This window comes from Styela clava, chromosome 10, assembly GCF_964204865.1.
Source record: "Styela clava chromosome 10, kaStyClav1.hap1.2, whole genome shotgun sequence".
NCBI classification, from domain to species: Eukaryota; Metazoa; Chordata; class Ascidiacea; order Stolidobranchia; family Styelidae; genus Styela; species Styela clava.
Genome location: NC_135259.1, coordinates 20077705 through 20101071, shown reverse-complemented (window position 1 = coordinate 20101071; position 23367 = coordinate 20077705). Strand labels below are relative to the sequence as shown.

The following is a 23367-nucleotide window of genomic DNA, read 5'->3' as shown; positions in this document are numbered from 1 at the left end:
TGATAAGATTATTTTACAGGGTATTTTCTTTGATGAGCATGGATGTTTGCACATAATAGGATTTGGAATCTACCACTCAGTATAACACTATAAATACCACTGAAATGATAAACGGGGGGCCATGAGCCATAGAAGGGTGGAAACCACTGCTATACCACAATGCGGTATTCCTTTTACTTCTCTTTATATTCTGCAATGAAGTGTATATTGCAAATCCACGATTTGCCGTATTTACCAAACTGCCTTGATAACAATCAGAAGTTGCATTCAAATTTATGTCAGACAATCGAAACAGGTCGCAAGATTCGGTATCGATTGTGACGCAAATATGAGGTAACAATAGCGTTGACAGTAAACATTGTAAAAGAATTTTGTGACAAAAACAATTACACGCCTGTCGCCATCTAAATTTAATTCGGTTTTTAAAGCGAATTTTTGAAGAAAATTATTTTATTTATCAGACGTTATTGTTACGCTGAGTCATTTTGATTTCCTGCGCATGATGTGACCTTCAAATAACCTGTGTCAAAAATGCTGGAACGCGCTATTGTTTACCCGACTGTGGTTTGGATCTTTTTCATTGACTTGAGATATATTGAAACTAACTAGTGACGTTACAATTTTCATAAATCTATAGCGCCACCTATGTCGAATAAATAAAACCTAGTATTACGATTCCAGAAAAAACGATCTCCTAATTCTGGAATATCTGATCACCACACAGTTAAAACTAGCAGGTTACTAACACATTTAAAACTATTACTTTAGTCAGATTAAGAATAACCTTCTGACAAATCTTCCGTTTATTTATTTTATATATACAAATAATGTTTAGATAGAAAGCAGAAATTGACAGATCAAACGCTAAACCCAAATTATGTTCAATTAATAACAGTCATTCAAATATTTCATTATTGAATCAATTGCCACGTTGTATACTTATCCATTCACAGACTTTTTTGTTTCATTAAACACTGGGGCACCCCATCTATGGTGTATGCAAATATCTGTGACGCTGATCCGAAGAAGGAAAACATTGCCATGACGTGACAAAGTCTTTTATAGCGATTAAAAAATAAACTTCTGTTAAATCTTCCGCGATCACCTGTTTTCTATAAACAAGTGATGTTTAAATAGAAAGCAGAAAGTGTACCATCAACTTATCCATTCACAAACGAAACTTGAATACGATTTGTATATTTTTAACTTGAACGATTTAAGAAGTAGAATTGTTACCGGCTGTCAATCAAGATTATCTTCAGAAGTTCGTGAAAGTCGTTCATTTCAAAATGAAGTATTTACGAAGTTTTGCATCATTTTCAACATAGAACTGAGGGACCATTGAAGAAATTGTACAATTTCACAAATTGCAAAACATTACTACAAGTCGTACAAGTACTGCAAGTCAGGCATGTGACATTATAAATGATACAAAGAGGGTAAATGGTGTACAGTACACAGTAGTATTGGCACCAATGGAAAATCGTCTATGGAAATTGCTTTGACGCTAATCTCAAGATGAAAACATTGACATCCCGTGAAATAGGTATAAACTTATTTATACTGATTAAGAATGAACTTCTGACACTTCTTTCGTGTTCATCTATTTTATATAAACAAACGATATTTGAATAGAAACTAGAAAGCGGCAGATCACCGCTGGACCGAAATAATGCCCAATTAATTACAACTAATCGTAACTATGGTACCGGTTGCCAATCAAGATTATCTTCAGAAGTCCGTAACTAACTAAACTATTTGTAAAAAGTCGCGTTATCATTTAGAAGTGAGTCTTGATTGTCGAGAAAGCACTGAGGTTATGAGTAAAATGTAAATACAGAAGATGATGTCACAATAGTATGACGTCATATGAGTTACAGCTAATCGCGATGCCGTAAACACGTATCCAACTTATCCATTTATAAACGAAACATGAACACTAATTGTATATTTTCAATTTGAACGATTTAAAAGGTAGAATTGTTACTGGTTGTGACTCAAGATTATCCCAAGGAATCGGTGTGAGGTCGTTCATTTTAAACTATTTAGGAAATGTTACATCATCTTCGGAAGCGAATACAAACGATCACTTTTATGAGTTAACTAAGAGAGCATTGAAATAAAAGAGTGAAATTTAAAATCTTCAAAATGATGTCACAAAAAAGAACGTCATACAAATTTGTTTATAAAAAAGAGAAAGATCATATGTCTTTCAATTCCTACCACTATACACATGGTTTCGAGCCTGGCATTCATAGATTCTGTCGAAAATACCAGAAATACGGTTGAAAGCCACAAGCGGTCAAATAACTTGGATCGCATAATTATGACAATATTTGTACAAATAGTAAAACTTTGGGGAAAATGAATCTACTACAAGTGTAATCATATTACAAGTACAATGCAAATTTAAACCCAATATTAAAATAATGTGCTGTAAGTAAGGCTGGGGATTTCGAAATTTATTCGAATTGGTTCAGGCCGGAATTTCGATTCGGAGCCATCCTTGGTATTTGGATGCGCGCAGGTCGAGATGAATCCCTTTTTTTTTTTAATTCGTGTCAAATTTTTCAAATACAATTTTGACATATGGACGTTTTCTTCCTTGTAAGTTATTGATGAAACATGTTACTTACTGTATGAACACTGAGCAAACTGTCTAAGTGATAGATTACGTGTTTTCACTGAGTTATGTATCTGAAAGACCCATTACAATAAAACAGTCAATACAACTACAAATCTTCCAAGTCGAATATCTTCCGAGATTCGATTCAAAAAAATATTCGATTTGATTCTGGAATCATCAGATATTCGAATATAACCAGCCTTAACTGTAATATCGGAGAAAAATCATGAGTCTCCCAATAGATTAAATCACTTCATGCTTGCTTATTAACACATTGTTTCAACAGGTATTCATTGATTGGGTATCAGACATTCAGCGGTATATTTCCCAAATGATAAATATACACTTGTTTTATAATCAAAGTACGCTAATACCAATATGGTAAACATCACTACGACGTGTAATTAGTATCTTAATTATATACCTTCAAGGTGACTCGAAGGTCAAACTAAGCCTTAATATTGTGACGTAAAGAGGAAGGCATTGTTTGAAAACAATTAGAAAAATGTAACATGTTGTCTGGAGTGAGATATAACAGTTCAACAGGGATCACGCCAGTCACGCACGCTCTTCCAATAACTTACATAACTCTGTGTTAAAATGTGGCAACGCCTTTTGTCACAAAACAGTAAATAGATTAGAACGAGATAAGATTTTGAACACAGGAGCATTATGTAAGTATGGATTTAGACATTAGTGTTGCCAGTTTTGTATAAATAGTAAAACATTACGCATTACGGAAGCATACGTTCCATGTCCCCATCTTAAAATAATATATTTTTCACCACTCTGCAGTATTCAGTACCGTTAGTCACGCACTTAGAAGAATGATTGTCAAACTCTGTATATGATGAGTATAGTGGGAATGTTCTGGGTACTCCAGTAGTATTCGTACTAGGTTAGGGTTGGGCCATACTTTCCGAGTTTCCCTATTTTAGTTCTATTACGAGCTCGGGGACTGTCTGTGTTAACAAAGTGAATATACTCCCTGCCCATAGGTTTCAGTCTCTTTATAAAAATTGATGTAAAGTAGGCGAACAAAATTAGTTACCTCCGTGTTGGTACACACTTCTGGAGTGCCGTGTTCTGAATATAAAGATGGTTCCCGATTCCCAAATGAAATAAAAACGGACATCACAACGTTTCTTTTCTATGAATTAATTCACAGTATCATCCAAGGGCGTTAAAGAACAACGCTGCAAATTTGAGAATAAATGGGAAGCCAGAGTTTGGCAACTAGGTGTAAATAAAGATCCCGAATAATACTTGCAATAAATAAATAAAAAACGCCTCCAAGTGTCAAACATGTTTAAAAATTACTTGAGAAAGTTTCAAATAATATTGAAAAACTTTGTTGTTTTTTGAAAACGAAGCCTGTTGTTTAGATCATAAAAAGTCGCCGGACGTCATAAGGTCTAAAGTCATTGAAGTGTTTTCATGTTAGTCACAATGTCTACCTACATAACTGTACTATAATAAGGCACAGCCTCACTCCTAAACTATTTTATTATTCATAATTGGCGTAAAAGTAATTGTAAAGAAATGTAGAAACGTGGGATGTTTTTGAACGAGTCTCATAAATGGAATGTGTGTAATCTGGAAAACGAGTTTCGGTCTCAAACCGAGATATGAAAACGAGGAAAATATATAAGAGATGGAATAGGCGGAGTAATATAATCCGGCCCGCTATATTCACTGAATTATATTAAAAAAAAAAAAAGTTGTTCTGACGATTATATCTTTACGTAGCAGAGTTTATTGCGAGACACGTGTATACTAAATGATATTCTAATCTAAAGTATAAAGTTCACAATAACACGCGTTTAATGAGCCTATAGTTCAATAATAATTAGACAAATGGCAACAAAACGCAGAAAAGTTGATGTGTTGTGGGTTCAAAGTGCAAAGGGTTCAATGGCGCCCAAAATATTCAAATGGGATTTTTTTGAGATGCATTGTAATGAGGAAATGAATCTATATTCTATTCGAGAGATGTATCACTGCTCCATTTTTATTATGAACAGTATCATCCGTTCGGTTTTCAAATTTCTAAAAATATGTGCGGCCCGCCAATGACTTGCAAGTTGCAACCCTTAATTTTGGCCCGCGAGTGATAAAAAGTTGCCGACCACTGCATAGGATGAATGTACATACTCATCAAGGCTGGTCAATAAATGTGACTCATTCACTGTAATGGTTCCACCAGACACATCGGTTTTCGAAAACGTAGAATTAATCACTCTCTTAGTTTGCTGAGCATTCAAACACAATGAGCAACATGTTTCAACGATAACTAACTACGAAAAGCCTTGATAAGGAAAATTGTATAATTCACCTCGACCCTTGGCGGACAGTAAAAAAAAGATGGCGGCGATTCGAAATTTATTACTGAACCGATTTCAATAATTCACTATTCGATTCGAAATACCCACCCCTAATACCATGGCTACTCAACTGTTTTACCGAAGATCCGCATACAAAACTTCAAAACTATTTTGGGTCTGGTCTTTCCAGAAATTATATTTCGGCATCCTTAAACGCTAACTTCTTCGGCCGGATAATGATTGTTAGCAAATCAAGATTGTTTATTATGGTGTTATAGTTATTTTCATTTGAATTCGAAACTATAAAAGTCATTTTATAAAAAGAAACTTAAAAAGTGGGGCCATTGATCAAAAATAAAGAATTAGGTACGATCCGAATCCAACATTCGAAATTTCCGTATTCGGACCATGGTCTGACAATACATAGCCCTGCTATATACTATCATATGAAAACCTGACGAACTATCAAATTTTCTCTCCTCAGGAGAATAAAAATAGCTCCGAATCCGAATATTTGAAATTTTCGTATTCGGACCACGGTCTGACAATACATAGCCCTGCTATATACTATCATATGAAAACTAGACGAACTATCAAATATTCTCTCTTCAGGAGAATAAAAATAGATCGTATCCACCACTTCTGTGTTATTTTCTAAGTCTCTATATTCTCTGCCACATAAGAAAATATCCATATCCATTGCCGTATTTAGTGAACAGTACTGATCATTATCAGAAGTAGCATTCAAACCTATGTCACGCAATTAACACAGGTTACAAGATCCGGTGGTGAGATTGTGACGCAAGTATGAGGTAACAATAGCGTTGATAGTAAACATTGTAAAAGAATTTTTGTCAAAAACAATTACACGTGCGTCGCAATAAAGCCAACTAATTTGGATTTGTGTTTTTCAATCTAATTTATTAAAAAGGTCTTATCTGACATTATCGTCACGTCGTGTCATTTTAGTTTCCTGTTTACACAATGAATGCTTCCGCATGCTGTGACCTTCGAATAACCTATGTGTCAAGAATGTCTGTCCTACCACAGGATTGTTGTTTACCCGACTGTGGTTTGTAGCTTTTTAAAATAGCATGAGATATAAAAAAAAAGGCTAGGGGTAAGCTACAAGTGTTGTAGCCCAACAGTTTTATAGCTCTGTAGCGCCACATTGACTTTACGTCTTCGTAGTTTGTAAACGAAGTACAGCAATAGTTAAATTTATTGGATAGTGTTCGAAAAAGTCGAGTTAACTTGTACTTGTGACGTTATTGTGCTCTGATAACATTCTATATCGGACGAGGCTAGAATCCAACAGTTTTATAGCTCCGTAGCGCCATACTGGTTTTGAGTTGTCGTAGTTAGTAAACGAAATCGAGTAATGCTAAAATTTATTGAAATACCATTCCAGAAAGTCAAGTTAACTTGTACTCAGATGTTTTTGTGCTCTGATGACATGTTATGTCGGACAAGGCTGTAACTTTTGTTATTTACATTCGAAACAGTAATAACGTAATAAACAGTAATTTGGTAAATTGATCAAACGCAATTATGTTATTGGTGTGTGTTATCATCTTATCAGATCAAAATTCAGTTGCTAATCTACAGAGATTCTAAACTCCAATTATATTTTTATCTATTGTTGTTCTCATTGCGCAAACGGTATTGATAAGTTAAAACAATCACGTAAAAATAATGGCTTCATCCCGAAACTAATTCATATAAATAACTCAGTTATTCTGCAAGATTTTATTGCGAATGCAGAACAATAGCAAGATCTACAAACGAAATCCTACCGACATCCTTTCCAAGATCATCCGAATGCTCAATTTTAAGATTTAAAGAAAAAAATGACACAAGAAGAGGAAATTTCCATCAGATGTAAGTTCGGGTTTCATGAAAGCCGCAGTTGTAAAGAAAGAAACCCAAAATGCAAAATTCTCGACTCTTCGAAGAATTACGAACAAATGGCAAAAATTAGTAAACGACAAAAAAGACGAAAACTACTCGTTTTACGATGACGCATTACTGAAACATACGACCGAAAGTTCGAGTAAAAAGAGAAAACTTCAGCTGATCAGCCTCCGGGAGAAATATTCAGAACCGATGTTCAGAATTTTCTGGCAACCTAAAAAAGATGGCGTGTGTTCCAGCTCTGAGTAAAAATGATGAACATTGATTATCATTTCCACCATCAATTGCTATGGCACACTGTTTTCGTTACGCTATAACTTAATCAAACAGCGTATGTTAAAACCACGCAATGATCTATGCCTAACTATATATGAAAAAATGCTAGTTGATAATCTTAAAAGATTTTTTTTTAGATGAATCGAACAAAAGATTTCCAAGTAAAATTCATTCCCAAAAAAATACAAATGAGAGGATTGAATATTCCCATTCGACTGTGCGCTCTCATCCGTTTGCTGTCAATGTACCAAAGAACAAAAAAAACTTTCTCCAAAATCTCCAGTCTTATCAATTTATCACTTCGAGCTGGTTGCGAGTATTATCTCTCAGAGATCAATCAGAGTTTTAACAGTACTACCATTTCTCAAAAGTTTTATTTGTTAAAGCTACACTCTAGCCAAGTTCTATTTCCACTCGAATATTTCAGTAAATGCGGTCACGATAAGGTTTTAGCATGAAAGATACCAGCACACCGTTTCTAGTTCCAACGCTAAATTCATATTCCCAGTACCGGTACTGCCTTTCATTTTCTAATATGCAGGCCATAGGTTAGGTTTATCACAAGCATAACTAATTGACTTGTGATAAATTCTAGGCAAGAATATATAATAACTGAAGCAATTTCACTCACCTTCGAAATTATCTTCCTGTATGAAGAATACTTCTATACAACTCCATATTACACAGATGTCTTGGTCGCTAGTTCTTATCAACATTTTCTATTTAACTGAACCGCATGGAATAATTGATTTATGACGTCACACTCAATCCTATCTTTGTAGGTTACTGATGCCAGTAAAACGTCATTAGCAGTTCGTTCAGCAAAAACCGATTTCATCATAACAATGCAAAATTTAGGTTTTCAATAGAGTACGGTACGATGGTATCGAGCCGTGGCACTTTTACCAGTATCGATGCTCATCTGTGATTAAAATGTATCTTTGCATGGAAATATGAATTGGTTTCCGTGAACACCTAGAAATATCTACGGTGTTGCTTATTCTTCAATGCTGATGTTGGTGATCAGAGGCGTAGCCAGGTCAAGCTCATGAAAACCCAGAAACCCAGACTCACTAAGTGTTCGGGTCTAACTTTCCCTCTTGAAAATTCCTGGATACACCCAGAAATAGAAGGTAATTGGATTTATCATATTTATTCCAGCATTACATGAACGGTGTAAACAGCGACGCTATGGCAAGCGTATATTCTCGCTTCGGAGTCCTGCGCTGACGGCAGCAAAAAAATGATGTTAGGGTCATCGAAAAACGGTATATTCATGTCTAATTAAGGCCAGCTTATGGTTCTAGGAACAGAATCAATGCGGTTCTAGTTGAGCTGATGAAATTCAGTCGTTGTGTGTCCCATTAGGGCCCGTGAAATAGGGTCAAGGCGTGTCTAAGTAGGCTGGCGAAGTAGGTTCAGGGCGTGTATAATTAGGGCTGGCGGAATATGAGCGGGGCCTGTCTGATCAAAGGATCGAGAAATAAGTTCCATGTGTGTCTAATTGGGCTGGCGAAATAGGGCCAGAGCGTGTTCAGTTGGCCTTGCAAAATAGGGTCAGTGCGTGTCCAATTATGCTTTCATTTCTGGGAAATACTTCAAAGCTGAGCCCAGGTTCACCATACATTCTCTTCTGTTTTTTTAACACTACTGAAAGTCCTCACTGCAACATTTTCCGCAAATATGTTTCAGCAGACGAATTTTCGGAGTCGTGAGAAAAGATCTAAATTTTGGAATAGGGAGAGTAAGCTTTCTAATGAATGGTCTGGAGCCATCTTTTCATCGACTCTACATCCTGACCCCGATATTTCTAATGCTAAGAATGACCTTCACTGTACACTGTCACATACCATACTAAGCTGTAATACTGGAACAAGAACAAATATCTCATTTATTTGAGAATAGAAATAAAGTTATTGTTTGAATTAGTATAATTATATATTTTATTAGACGAGATGAAAGCATGATTTGATTTTTTCAACCAATATTAATTCGATCTGACAATAACTTAGGGTTATTCTAAATTATGGGCCGGCTACCCCTTTTACACTAAAAACCGACCGAAAACTTTGAAATCTAACGTTGAAAAATGTTTTAAAGCCTTTAGACTAGTGTTGCTCAAACAACGGGGCGCGCCCCACAAGAAGGGCGTAGACATTTGGGGGGTGGGGGTGCGTGAAGCTAATCAAAAATAAAAATATTTGTTAGACTTGATCTTTTTTTTTCGGATATTTACATTTCATTATTGTTTAGAGATTGCGATTTTATTCACGTATTTTCAAAGTGGGGACCTCATAAAGTATGCACACCAAGATGGCGCACAACCTGAATTCAAAACTGAAGGTTGTGTACCTGGTTAGGGTTCAGGTTAGGCGACATATTGGCGCGCATACTTCAGGAGTACTCGAAGTGGTTTCTGAATTGAACATACCTTTACCTTACCATCACTTCAGTTACCTTCACCTTAGTTATTTTTTAGGTGGGTTGCGAGACTTGACAAATTCTAAAAAATGGGCGCGGCTTAAAAATTCAAGAGCCACTGCTTTAGAGCGAAAATATACGGTCTCGTTATCAATCTTTTATGGGTCGGTTGTCACCGGCCACTGTTTTAAATAAGAGAAACCGTCCCAGAAATAGAAATACTGCTGGAAAATTTAGTGGTTGAACACGTATCGCAAACACAAGTCATCCACAAATGGGCTGGGCATTTCGAATCGAATAGTAAATTTCGAATCGCCGCCTTCTTGTTTTTTTTCTATTCCGCCGATTGTCGAGGTAAATTTATCAATTTTTTTTTATGAAAGTCATATTTTTTCAACGCAATTCTGACATATGACTCTTTTTTGTAGTGAATTATTGATGAAAACGTATTTTTCATTGTGTGTGAACGCTCAGCAATCTGTCTGAGTGCTGTATTTTACTTTTATAGTAATTTATGTGTCTGGAGGACAAATACAAGAAGAAAGTTCATACAATTATTTATCTCCCAAGTATTCGAGATTCAATTCGAAAAAAATATTCGATTCGATTCTGAAATCATCAGGTATTCGAAAATGCCCAGCCCAAGCAACGTAGCAGTAGGTATGAACTACCACCAAAGTGCCCAACTTCGGACGAATTGAATTTATTTTCAATGATAACTCAACCATTCATTGTCCAAATAGCTCAATAACACATGCATATGTACTTTACTTGTTAGTTTGGAGTCCATCGGAACATTTATACTATTAAAACAAACCGTTTTCCCAATTGCGCCCCTAATTATCAATTACTACAAAATATAACAATAATACACCCATTTAATTACACTCAAATGCACGTTGGTACCCATATTAATTCGGTTACAAAAAGTTCATAATCGTTTAGCATTAACAGCTAGAGAGAAATGGACGCCAAATGAATAGCTAATATGGCCTGTAATTCCAGCGTAAATTTAAAAAAAATGTATCGGATGTCATATGAATTGTGAAAAAAATTATGCCAGATTTCATATGATGGTGTGCCCTTGAGTTATAAATAAGGTAAAATTTGATTAAAAACACGATTCAAAGGTATGTTCAATTACCAAAACCTTCGCAATGGGAAGTCACATCAAACTGTTCCGGGTTCAAAGGTCAAGAAATATTGATAGCGGCATTCAGGGTCACTCTGACTTGGCAAATCAGAATACATTTGTGAAAAAAAACTTGGCACAGATTTCGAAATATTTTGCAGTTTTAATTAGTTATATGTAAATAAATATTGCGATTTTTTTTTTAAATATGTTTTCACAAGATTACGCACCAATTCGGTAAAAACAAATGAGATCTGGTCTCGATATTTCATGAATCAAAAATTACGGATTATTTAGAGCAAGTTTTAATTTGACTATATTTAAATATGGCGACTATACAATGCATTCTATCTCGATAGAAACAAATAAAATAATAACAATACGAATAAAATGAAACTTTATTATGAGGAAATTTCTTGACCACTGTCGACGATTTGAATCTGAAAACAAAAGGAGTTATTAAAGCTTTACTAGACACAAACGTTCAGTGCAACATTCCAATTTACAAATTTTCAGTTGTTGGCTATTGTAAAATCGATTAAAAAATGGCTCTTCTGCGTCATCTCGCGGATTAGAACCCAAGCATGCGTATAAATGATTTTTTTAAAACGGAGGTGTGCAACCTAGGAGAGCCAGATACAAATAACTGGGTGAAACCGCGGGCCGCACCGTCATTTAACATAGTCCTTCTAATAGTGGCAGGCACAAAACTTTTGTCATTAATCTTATAACATGCGTTGTTCGCATCCCAAGCTGGCTGTTGGGGCATTGTAACGTCATGGGCATAGATAAAAAAAAAATTAACTCAGGTATAAGCTTGGAAATACTCGCGCGTACCAGATTAAACTAAATTGAAAACCCGTTTTGCGGGCCGCGCAATGTTTCTTCGCGGGCTGCATTTAGCCTGCGGGCCGCAGGTCGCACACCCCTGTTTTAGGACATAATGAATAACGAGTAAAAAAAAACTTTTGAAAGTGACCAATACAAAATGGACTTGGTAAAGCGACCGAAGTGAAGTATTCTTGTTGTCTCCATTCCTCGCAACCAATAAACTAATCGATTTCAAATTCTCTGCCCTTATACAGTATATGGAAGAAGTAGCTATACGACAATTACGTCATTTTTTCAAATTTTTTTCTTTTTTAACGATCATTGTTCTATGGGACCCGATATTTTATTCATAATTCTGCTGTTATTTTAAATTCAGGCCAAGGCTTTTTCGTGACATCTGTTATTTGTATGATTTGTGCTGTTCTCTTATTGAATCGCCCCCCTAATTCCTGATCATATTAACCAGATCAAAATATTGGCACTGGACTACAAAAGGGTTACCCCATATGTAGGATTCTGTTCAATTTGTTTTTTGTTGTGGGGTTTAGAAAGGGGGACAGTAATAGCAGTATGGGGCAATTGTTTTCAACTCGCAAGTCAAGAAGGGGTAAACTAAAAGTTAAAACTGGCAGTTTAATACAGTATCTCAGTACCCTATGGTTAAAAACTCGTTTATACTTGCTAATGAGTTTAGCAAACTAAAGAGCACAAGTGTTACTACCGATGGCCGTTGCTTCATAACAAAAAATAAATAAACTAAAATTCCTTGGAAGCACGGAAATTTATTCTCATAAATTGTGAGGGCGAGGACAAGGCCATTATCTCAAATTACCACCTTATTACAAGACGACATTCTTTACCGCATCAAGACGTTATTTTTATACCTATTTAAAAGATATCAACCCTTTATATCGAGGCAATTTCCTCGTAATGAATAAAAAGATGGCGTAAAGAAGTGCCTGCTCTTGTTGAAACTTCACACCTGCGCATCCAAAAATTTCGCTGTTTCATTTCAGTTTACTGGAACATTTTTTGTGACATTCGGGAACACTTCCATATGGCATTTTGCCGTTTTGTCCGTATATACTAACATTTTTTTTCTTGTTTGTAAATAAATTATTAAGCATAAAGTTTCCCTAGCATGAAAAATTTAATGGGCCACAGGATTTTTGAGCAACAAAAATGGGCCACGAAACAGAAGGGTGAGAAACCACTGGGTTAGTATTTTCATGTTATTGCCCCACCGCCAATTCACGTTCCGTTTTTTTTGAACACGTTTTGGACACGTAGTGGTTTCAATATTATGTTGTTGTTCTTGTTCTTTGACACGTTTTTAAAAAGTCGCTTTTCTCTTCGAATACTGGACCAATTGCTTTGAAATTTTCAGTGGTTAAAGATTAATTTTTTCGCTAGAAGGCTATTACTTTTATTTATTTCAAAATTTTGCGTGAATTCTATGAAATTTGATATTTCGTCTAAAATTTTGCTGTATTATTTTTTATCCATGGGAACACGGATTTTAGTCAGTGTCATGACTGGCTGTACGTTTTGATTCTGCAAAATTCTTGCTACTGGAAATTCAGAACTTTTTTGAGGGTACCGGTAGCGTCAAAGGTACCGGTAAGGACTGATTCGCTCTAGTCTGACGTGTCCATATATTTGTGCGTAGCTCTCTTGTTATTGTTATTATTATTTGTCTCCATCAACACGTTTTGAAGAAATCGCTTTTCTCTTCGAATACTGGACCAATTGCTTTGAAATTTTCAGTGGTTAAAGATAAAAATTTTCTCCAGAAGACTATTACTTTTTTTTGTTGCTATGATGTCATCAAAATTATGTGACTCCCCGTGTCCATATATTTGAGCATAGCTCTCTTGTTTTTTAACTGATTATATTAGCTCATAATAAGTTCGAAACGTGTGGAAATAACCTTACCTAATTTTTTCAAGCCCAAAAAAAGCAAAAAACAAGGCGGTAATCTCAAATTACCACCTTATTACAAAACGACATTCTTTACCGCGTTAAGACGTTATCTTTATACCTATTTAGAAGCTATCAACCCTTCATATCGAGGCAATTTCCTAATAATAAATGAAAAGGTAGCGTCAAGCAGTGCCGGCTCTTATTAAAACTTGACACCCGCGCTCTGACCCCGGGCGCGCGAGGTACAGCGATAGCACAGTTCAAAGGGCTATTATGTTATTATATTGCTCTCTAAATATTCAAATTACTTTCCCAGATAGAAATACTACACGTGCACCCATAGATAGCGCGACCCGTGGATGTCCCCAACTCGCGTATTATTTTTAAATAAGTTCAAAATTATAATTTCTTAGGGGGTAAATAATATTTTAAAATTAAGGTGGGAAGACAAAATTTCTTGCGAGACAAAATGAAATCAAAATGTTACAGTATTGTTTATTATTTAGTTTCAGTTGTTATGTCATTCCAAAGCATTTGAAAATATAGCAAAATGAATAGGCTTTTTGGGAATCCAGCAATGGCGCACCATTTAAAATCACCAAAATAAATTCAAAATGTTTCAAAAATGTACATTATTTAGTATCAATTGTTATGTCATTTTAAGTACGTCAGTTTTAATGTATTCCAAAAATAAATGAGCATTTTTTGGTGCGTTGCACCATTATGGAGTTGTAATTTAGTAACAGTGCTTTAGATTTCAGACTGAACTAGAGAATATTGCAGGCTATGAGACTTGCTTTTTTATCTAAATTTTGCTGTTTTGTTTCAACTCACTTGAAAAAAAAACTTCTTGTGACATTTTATAGCATTTTTACGCGGGAAATAATATCTCGTTGATCCCCAAGTGACGTTATAGTTACTCGATGGCTTCCAACTAACGAATTGTACAAAAAACGTATTAAAATTTTCGGAAAAAAAAATTGGGAAAACGCCCACTCCTAATTCAATCTAACAATAAATATACTGAAATATTCGACAGCAATTTTCTAATTTATACATTAAATAAACCGTTTTCATAATATTTCAGTGACTAAAATTAGTTAACGCACGTCAATTCAGAAAAACAATAGTTTACTGAGAGACGCCTCAGCAGGTTTCTGACTATTTAAACTATGACCTACATTCTTTATTTTCACCATGAAAAGAATAATCTGTGATTCAAGCTGAGATATCTTTTTTTTCATATATTGAAAAACAACCAAATTATGGGTGAAACATCGCGCCACGTAAGACACAGAAAAAATATTAAAGAATGTCGAAAGATTTATGTTTACCAAAAAATTACGGTTAGAAAAGCACCCAGTTTTCTATTTTTCAAGATAAAAAATAATTCGTGATCCAGTCAGCAAATGATAATGTGCCCACACATTAAAAAAAAAAGATTTTCAGGAAATATCGCGCCACGCAGGGCACCAAAATTCAAATAAAAGTCGAATGATTAATGTTACCAAAGAATTACAGTTTGCAAAGCATCCTGATTTTTTCGGTGTTGCCCGTTTCAACGAAAATACTTTGACAGCTCACAAGCGAGGTAAAAGTAAAAAGAAATCAAATTAAATACACCAGAATTACCGAGCTTCAAAGCTGTTGATTTGGCCTATTTCTCAGCGTTGACGTAGTTTAAGTGTGATAAAGCGCTGTACCTGTCATTTTTTGTCTTATTCGGTTTCAATTTAAATATTCTACATTGAGTCCATGCATTTAAAACTTGGATAACTAATCCCATATCCGACATGGAGTGGTAACCAGACAAAGGGCCGCGGCTCGCCATGTAATAAAGCCGTCTTATCGAATTTCCTTTCCCCAAGATAAATATGAGATCTTATTCATTATCTCCGTAAAGAAAACAACAAAACTGTTTCCGAATGTCGCCTCAGATAGTCCAGAAATTGGTACTCTCGAAGTATGTGAACCAAGATTGCGGACACTGGAACTTAGTATGTGTACCAGGTTAGGGTTAGGCCATGATTTCAGGTATAAATACTACGGGAGTCACTTGGCTAGTCCCCGAACTCGTAATAGAACTAAAATAAGGAAAATTGGAATAAAATTATGGCCTAACCTGGTACACATATACTACGTTCCGGTGTCCGCCTTCTTGGTTCACATACTTCGGGGATACACAGAAATTATCTCAGATTGGCCCAGAAAATTTGCCTAGAACGGCACCCGGGTGTAATAAGTACGAGAAGACATAACATACCGATATTGCCGTACTTTAGATACGTGAAACTTATTTGGGAAAATCGAAATCAAAAAGTGAACACAGAGTATGACATCGTGTAAATATTCGTCCAACTTACCAAATATTTCGTAAAAGTGTGAGTTTCATTCTTGTTTTCACCAATTACTGTAAAAAAATAAAGAAAGCAAGTTAAAATTCCGAAACAGAAAATAAAAAACAACTTCACAATAATAAATAAATTTTAAGGAGGCTTTCGGACCCCTAAGACACAAAGACCGTTCACAATTTTAATGAACCATCATTAGCGAGTCTAATGCTGACATGAGCAAACCAGGGCCCGCGGGCCAAATGGGTAATTCGATCTGGCCGTCTGATGCTGCCACAACCACACTAAAACCAAATTTTGATGTTTTAGCTCAAAAAAATAGCTAAAGGAATTTGTTACGATTGCGATTAAATTTAGTTTTGTCACGAGGCTTATTGTTTTTCACTTTTGCTTTCGTAACACTGAAAATATTGTTCATAAAATGTAAATTTTTACGTCACAATTACATGGCCCGCCAGTCCAGGTGGGCAAAATGTTTGGCCCCTGGTCATAATAAATATTCAATGTTCTATCAAACGACGTATTTAAACCAAAGCTCTCACTCGGGGTTCGAACCCACGGCCTACAACTTACAAAATAGAAGCAAGTCCTGTATTATCTTCTTCCTTTTCATTTGCCTCCAGTTCTTTCAGTTCCACAAATCTCTTCTTTCTAGTAGAACCGTTTGTAGAATTGGTCTTGCATCGGTCAAGAAATGAGAATAAATCGCAAATGTCGAAATCTCCTCCGCTGTGATAAAACAAAGTTATTTTTATAAAAGTTGTACTGTGACACATCATTATTGTTAAACAAAAATATGGCGTTCAGAGAAACATTATGACCTAAACACAAAATCATGCAACGATTGATTTCCCTACATACCCCCATCTAAAATTCTCACCCCCAACCGCTCATATATATGCCGGTGAAGATGATCACTCAAATACATAAAATATTTTTATGAGTCACAAATAGTTTAATTACACTTAACAAAATATCTACAATCCCCTAAATTTGAAAACACTCCCACCCCCCCGTGATATAATACTCGTGACATCTAGTAAATAATGCAATACGACGTATATAGTCCAATACCACTTGACTATAATCAGAGATTACAACACAAAAGCGCGGCGGTGTGTCTCATCGTGCTAAGCGTTAGGAAAACGCTCGCCATCGCACCTCTAATTACTCTGCGTGGGTTCGCAGGTTCAAGTCCCATGCGGTGATGATTATGTGCGGGAGGATTGCTGAACTTCTCCCCGCCGTAGTGTGGTTCATGTAACCGCTGGTCGGTTACGGCTTTCTCCACCATCAAGTTCATGCTTCCGAAAACAAATACCTAACTAATCTCATACTCGACATGGAATGATAACCGGACGAGAGGCCGTGGTTTGCCATATAGTTAAGCTGTCTCGTTAGTCCTTCAGCACTTTGGACCGAATATGTAATGGCCAATCAAGCTAAGATACTTCTGATTCCGAGCTTTGTTCGGAGATAGAGAGAGATGAGTTTTATTGAAAATCTTCACGGTACTTACATGAGTCTCTGGAGCAGCAAGAGAGTGGCGATGTCAACTGTAAAAATATAGGGAAAATTTAAAAAAAGCGCGATGTTCAAATATATGTGCACGAAAGCCAAAACGAAGAAGTACGGGCAAGCAATCTTTCACAGTAGACTACCGATGTCACAGTCTTCACGTCTTCGCATAGCAGCAAACACGTAATCACCACAAGATGAACAAGATTTTTATTTCTGATGACGTTATCGCACGCAAATAAAAAGAAGTCCCGTAAAGCCCTCAGAAAATTTTAAAATAAATAAAATTAATAGCTTTCTAGTGAAAACTCTAATCTTTAAACACTGAAAATTTCAAAGCAATCGTTCCAGTAGTTAAAGAGAACATAGCAATATTGATAAAATACAAACAAAACAACAAAATAATAACCAAACGATCCATTGGTAGACTTCGTGTTCAGAAATAAGGAAAATTAGAAAAAAGGAATTTAGTAAGCATAAGTAACGCGTAAGAAGCATAAAATATTTTTAATTCTCAATGTATGGGAATGAAGTATCGGTTGAGGTCACACAAAACTGACTACGTTACTTGAACTTTCTGTATGCTTTTGCGCTTCTACTTCAAGTAGAAGAAGTTAGACCATGAATTAACGAAAGCTCACAAATATGCTTACTATTTCGTTGAAAGATATCATGTTATTTTTACTTAGCAGCCATATTCACCAAATTATTTCAAAGTTGGCGATGTCTTAAGAGTCAAAAAAAATTTTTATTTCTCATTTTCACAAAACTGTTTCCTTCCTTATTTTTAGGTAATAGCCCTCGATATCGAATTGTAGTAAATCCGTATACGTACTTTGATTGCTTGGTTGTGGTCGTGGCACCACTACTGGTTGCCGAATGATAGGTCTTTGCACTACAATAGGTCTATGTACAACCGGAGGTCTTTGAGTAGCAAGGAACTCCGGATCTGTGGAAAGAAAATAGAATAAACCAGAAGTTTTACCTTGTAAGTAGCAGGCAAGAGAGCTGCATAGGGTAGCCGCCTTGGGCAGTAAATTGTAGGCGCAGCAGATTCCGGATGTGAAGTTCGTGTTACTACACATGCTTTTTTTCGAAGTGTTTAATATTTCAAGTAAAAACTTACAATACGTGTATCGCAGGTGTGGGCAAGGTTTTTGAACCACGGGCCAAAATTTGGCCCACCTAGACTGGCGGGCCATGTAAGTATGAAGTAAAAAGTTACATTCTATACCAACATTTAAAGTGTTACAAACGCAAAACTGGGAAACAATAAGCCTCGTGCTAGAACTAAATTTAATCGCAATATCAACAAATTCCTTGAGCTATTTTTCCAGCTAAAACTTCAATTTTGGTTTTGCTTTGCCCAACGTGCCGGATTTAGCCCGCGGGCCGTAGTTTGCCCATATCAGATGGGCCATTGGCCCCCAGTTGGGAATCTGTGATTTATGTAATGCGTTTCATATTAGTAAAGTGTATGGTAGTAAATATGATATATTGTTGAAGGACTATAGGCTCGACATGGCTTTCTGAAACGAGGTAACTTGTTGTTAGTGAGTTTCATACAAAAAAGGGTACTCCCGTAGTATGTGTACCAGGTTAGGGTTAAGCCATAATTTTAATTCGATTTTCCTTATTCTAGTTCTATTACGAGTTCGGGGACTGTCTGTGTTAGCGAGGTAAATATACCTCCTGCCCATAGGTTTAAGTCCCTTTACACAACTTGATGTATGTAGGCGAACAAAATTAGTAACCTCCATATTGGTACACTGAAGCGCCAAAAAAGAACCTATTTTTTGTACTCTGAAGCCCTCCACTGGCTAACATGCAATACTAGACGTTCCAAACTCGCGACACATTCACTTAATTCCTGTGGCACTTGGCTTGCGAAGAATTTGAGAAAGTAATTATTTGGCTTCGTCACCTTTAATTTACAACAGGGAAAAGTTTTGTTTCGTCATAAAGTGTTCAAATTTGTTTGAATTTCAAAGAAAATTGGTCGATAGCTTGTTTACCATACAGGTGAATTAAATAATACTCAAATAAACACTGATTTAAATAAAACAAACCTCAAGACAAGAGCTGACCTAACCAAATTGAAATTGTAACAGGTCTTATGGCCACTCGGAAGAAACTCTAAAAAACATTTCACTAGGTATTTACCGCATCTAATAGTAGGCACCCATCGTGTTCCAGCCCTGATCTGAGTGCAAATATGAACGCCATCATATGCTGGCCCATATTTACAATTTCTGATAGTCAATCGCTTTCCAACACGAGCAGCAGTGGTTCGGACGTAATCGTAGTAAATGGGCGGAATATCGCAAGTCAAGAACGGTTGAGGTTGAGGCCGGGGCTTCTGTGGTTGAATTGGTGCTGTTAAAAAAAAAATAGAGTTGTTTTTCGTTAGTTGGTGATTTGATAACTGAGTTAAATAGGCACCAATGCTCAAATATATGCTCATAACAGAATTGTCAAGCAGTTATTTGCTCCATATGCACGAACCTGATTGCGAAGGAAACCTTGGATTAGATTGAAGACAAAACGTACTAAAATTGACTAGACGACGCCAGTAGTGTGGGGATCTGTGGAGCATGGCGGAGCAGAATAATTATATCCTAACTCTTGACTTGAGACTCGGATTACCCGTGACTCGTAACTTGAGACTCGGTCACCCGTGACTTTACACTAGGTGACTCTTGACTCGACCAGAATCTCGATGACCCGTGACTTGAAATTTGGTGACCCGTGACTAGAGACTCGTATTACCCGTAATTTAAGACTCGGATTACTCAGATTTTACGTGACTCGACTTGATACTCAATGAGCCGTGACTTGAGACTAGGAGACGCATGACTCCAATTGGCTCGCTAGACGGGATTCGAAGGGTTCTATCTAACACCGCTACTAAATGTAAAATAAAAGATAATTATCATATTAATACTCTTACCGCAGTTTATGGGCGGGTACCAGCCAACACTCCCGCCACTGATTTTGCATTCATGTTGACTCGGCTGTGTTATTGTGTAGTGCGGGCAAAAAGTTATCGTAAGAACTTGTGTTGGGATAGCGAATTTTGCTCCAGCCTTTTCACGAAATAACGGTGGAATGTCGCATCGTTGAGCACAAGAGAGTGAGACGCCGATAGCAAAAATGATGACTATTTTCATTGTTGCCATATCCCAGATTTTTAGTCCGCAATTTGATTAGAAAATACGGATATCAGAGTTAACTACGGCTAATCTTGACAATAAATAAAAAATTAAAATTCGATAAATAAACTATTTTTAGCGTTGCCATATCCCAGATTTTTAGTCCGCAATTTGATTAAAAAATACGGATATCAGAGTTAACTACGGCTAATCTTAATAATAATAAAAAAGTAACAATTCGTTGGAATAGTTTCAGAAAAATAAACATAAAAAATAGGATTCCAATGACCTCAATCATCTTCTAATACTGAAAATTAGAACCCACTGACGCCAGACGATTTTGTTTATAATCTGACGTCACCCGTGCAATTTATGTATTGCCGCTCCCGAAGTATGTGCATCAGGATGGCGCACAACCTCAACCTGGTACACATAATAGGGGTCAGGCTGTGAGCCATCTTGGTGCACATACTTCTGGAGGTCCGACGTATTAACGAAGTGAGGTATATTTATCTTTGAAAGAAATAAAACACTAGACATACAGGGTGTTCATAAATTCCTTTGACAATTTCATTTTTGTTATGAAGTCAGTTCTCAAAATATCTCAACCAGGTTTGTTGTTTTCAATCAGTAATTGTTCAAGTATTTTTTCTTCATTTAATACATCTGTGAGGGCCAAAACAATATATGGTATCGATGAATGAAAAAAAAACTTAATGAAACACTGGACATATATTGTTGTCCATTGATCCTATAGAGATAGGTTTTGAATCACAATTTGGCATTTTTGGACACCAGGTGGCCCAGTGAATCGTCTTGCTATATTGATGTTGTCAGGCCGCTCCAGAAATGTGTGTACCAATATGGAAGTAACTGATTTCGTTTGCCTACTTTGCATTAAGTTTTGTAAAGGGACTGAAACCTATAGGCAAGGAGTAAATTCACTTGGCTAACACAGACTGTCCCGAACTCGTAATAGAATTAATATAAGAAAAATCGGAATAAAATTATGGCCTAACCTGGTACACACACTATGGTTAAGTATCGTTGTTATTGGATAGAATAGGATTTTCAAATTTACCCTGGGGAAATGAAAAGACGATGAGATGATCTGATCATATGGCAAACCATGGCTTCTCGTCTGGCGATTTTCAACAATAGCGAGAATAAAAAAAAAACAAGAATCCAGCAAAACAATCCACTGGTACAATTTGTGCCAAGTAAAATAGCGATAATCAGATAAATCGAAGGAGTGCAACCTACGTCCCGCGGACCAAATGCCTACACAGGGAAAAATTGTGCGGCCCGCGAAACGAGTTAAATCTAGCACGTGCGAGTGATTCCAAAACCTTTGCGTTGGAAAGTCTATTACCTGAGACCTATAACTGAGATTATGCATTATCCAGGGGTGTGCGCAGTGGCGTATCTAAGTAAAATGGCGCCCATGGCAAAGTCTAAAAATGAGCCCTCTTGATAGTTGTTTGACAATTTATAATGAATATTATTGAATTGAGATACCTGTACGTTATTATTTACGTAAAAATAGGAGTTTCATTTATTCCCAATTGAAATTATTTTATTGAAACTTTCTTATGATTAATACTTTTCTCCCGTTTTGGGCCTCCGTTCGAACGGCGCCCATGGCACGAGCCATGGTTGCCACACCCTAGATACGCCACTGGGTGTGCGATAGGCGGCCCGCGGGCCGTCAAGTCATCTAGTGTGGCCCTTGTCACTCAAATGTTTTCCCATCAAGCATAAAACTCAAATCCGACGGTTTATGTTTGAAAAGACACTCACATGGGTAAAAATGCGTAATGTTTTCTGCTCTTGTCGTTGCGTTGAATCTTTTGCCGTTTTGCCTGTGCTATAAGACAAGATATAACCGCATTCTTTAGTTAACAAATTATGCAAAAAATCAAAACTTCAAATGTCCCAATGAAATATTAAATACATAAAATTTTTTACAGTGAGAATTTTTTAATTCGTTGTGTTCATGGAAAAACTAAATTTTTTGTGTGGCCCAGCTAGATGTCTGAAGTTATATGGCCCACCGACAAAAATGGCGCACAACCTGATAACCCTAACCTGGTACACATACTATATTCAGGTTGTGCGCTATTTTGGTGCACATACTTCGAGAGCACTCAAAAATGTTGCACACCCTAGCTATAGTGCCTTTTTTCGGAGTCGAAAATTCTCATAAAATATTTGACATCAGCTTAGTATTTTCATCATTAATGACTTCCTAATTTTACCGCATCTTTTACCTCAACAACTCATTTCTGACAAAATCCAAACTGACACCTTACAGATCCATTGTCATTAGCGAAATAGGATATGACCAGGGGCTAGCCTATGGGAGGGCCGTGAAGCAGCCGCCGGAACTAGCACGTCGTAGGGCCAGCAAATGTGAGTTTTCCGGTCTTTCCAAGTTACAGTAGGGACCTGCCAGGCGACTTGTACATCCCCTGTCAGAACGTCCTATACGTCGTATGAACGATTAATTACAATTGCGATAAGAGAAGAGTATATAATATATGTACACTAATCCATATGATAGATGAGATTCTTTGTGAATACATAAACGCTTTCAAGCCACTTTCGTCATTATCTCGTACAATAAGACCGACCGTCAAACCGTACTGTTAAATGCAGTTTGTAATTTAGAGACACATACCCTATATAGAGTAATATAATGATTAAAAATGGCAAACGCATAGCATAAGGTGCACTAACAATATTCAAATATAACACACACAGACATTTTTTCTGGCATTCGCAGATCGATCGAACACGAGTATATCCGCCGGTGACCGTTGGATTAAAAGCGGCAAGCGAACCACGAATAATCGATGCCTCGTACATTAGCGCACTTTTGAGAGAAACACAATTTGTA

General features: G+C 36.5%; 1 protein-coding gene across 1 annotated transcript; it reads right to left on the bottom strand.

Moving 5' to 3' along the window:
• Positions 1-8623: 8623 nt before the first annotated feature.
• LOC120344562 (uncharacterized) lies at positions 8624-20550 on the bottom strand. The gene is made up of 7 exons (XM_039413884.2): positions 20267-20550; positions 19480-19692; positions 18152-18265; positions 17318-17354; positions 16372-16527; positions 15811-15857; positions 8624-11133 (listed from the first exon to the last, which is right to left on the bottom strand). The coding sequence occupies exons 1-6, from the start codon at positions 20493-20495 to the stop codon at positions 15848-15850; spliced, it is 759 nt and encodes a 252-aa protein (XP_039269818.2). The 5' UTR covers positions 20496-20550; the 3' UTR covers positions 8624-11133; positions 15811-15847.
• Between the last annotated feature and the right edge of the window lie 2817 nt (positions 20551-23367).

Coding starts and splice junctions, on each gene's coding strand:
- LOC120344562 (XM_039413884.2), bottom strand. CDS start 20,495: ATGGCAACAATGAAAATAGTCATCATTTTTGCTATCGGCGTCTCACTC. Junction 19,693..20,266: donor GTACCCGCCCATAAACTGCG/GTAAGAGTATTA, acceptor TTTTTTTAACAG/CACCAATTCAACCACAGAAG. Junction 16,528..17,317: donor TTGCTGCTCCAGAGACTCAT/GTAAGTACCGTG, acceptor GTTTTATCACAG/CGGAGGAGATTTCGACATTT.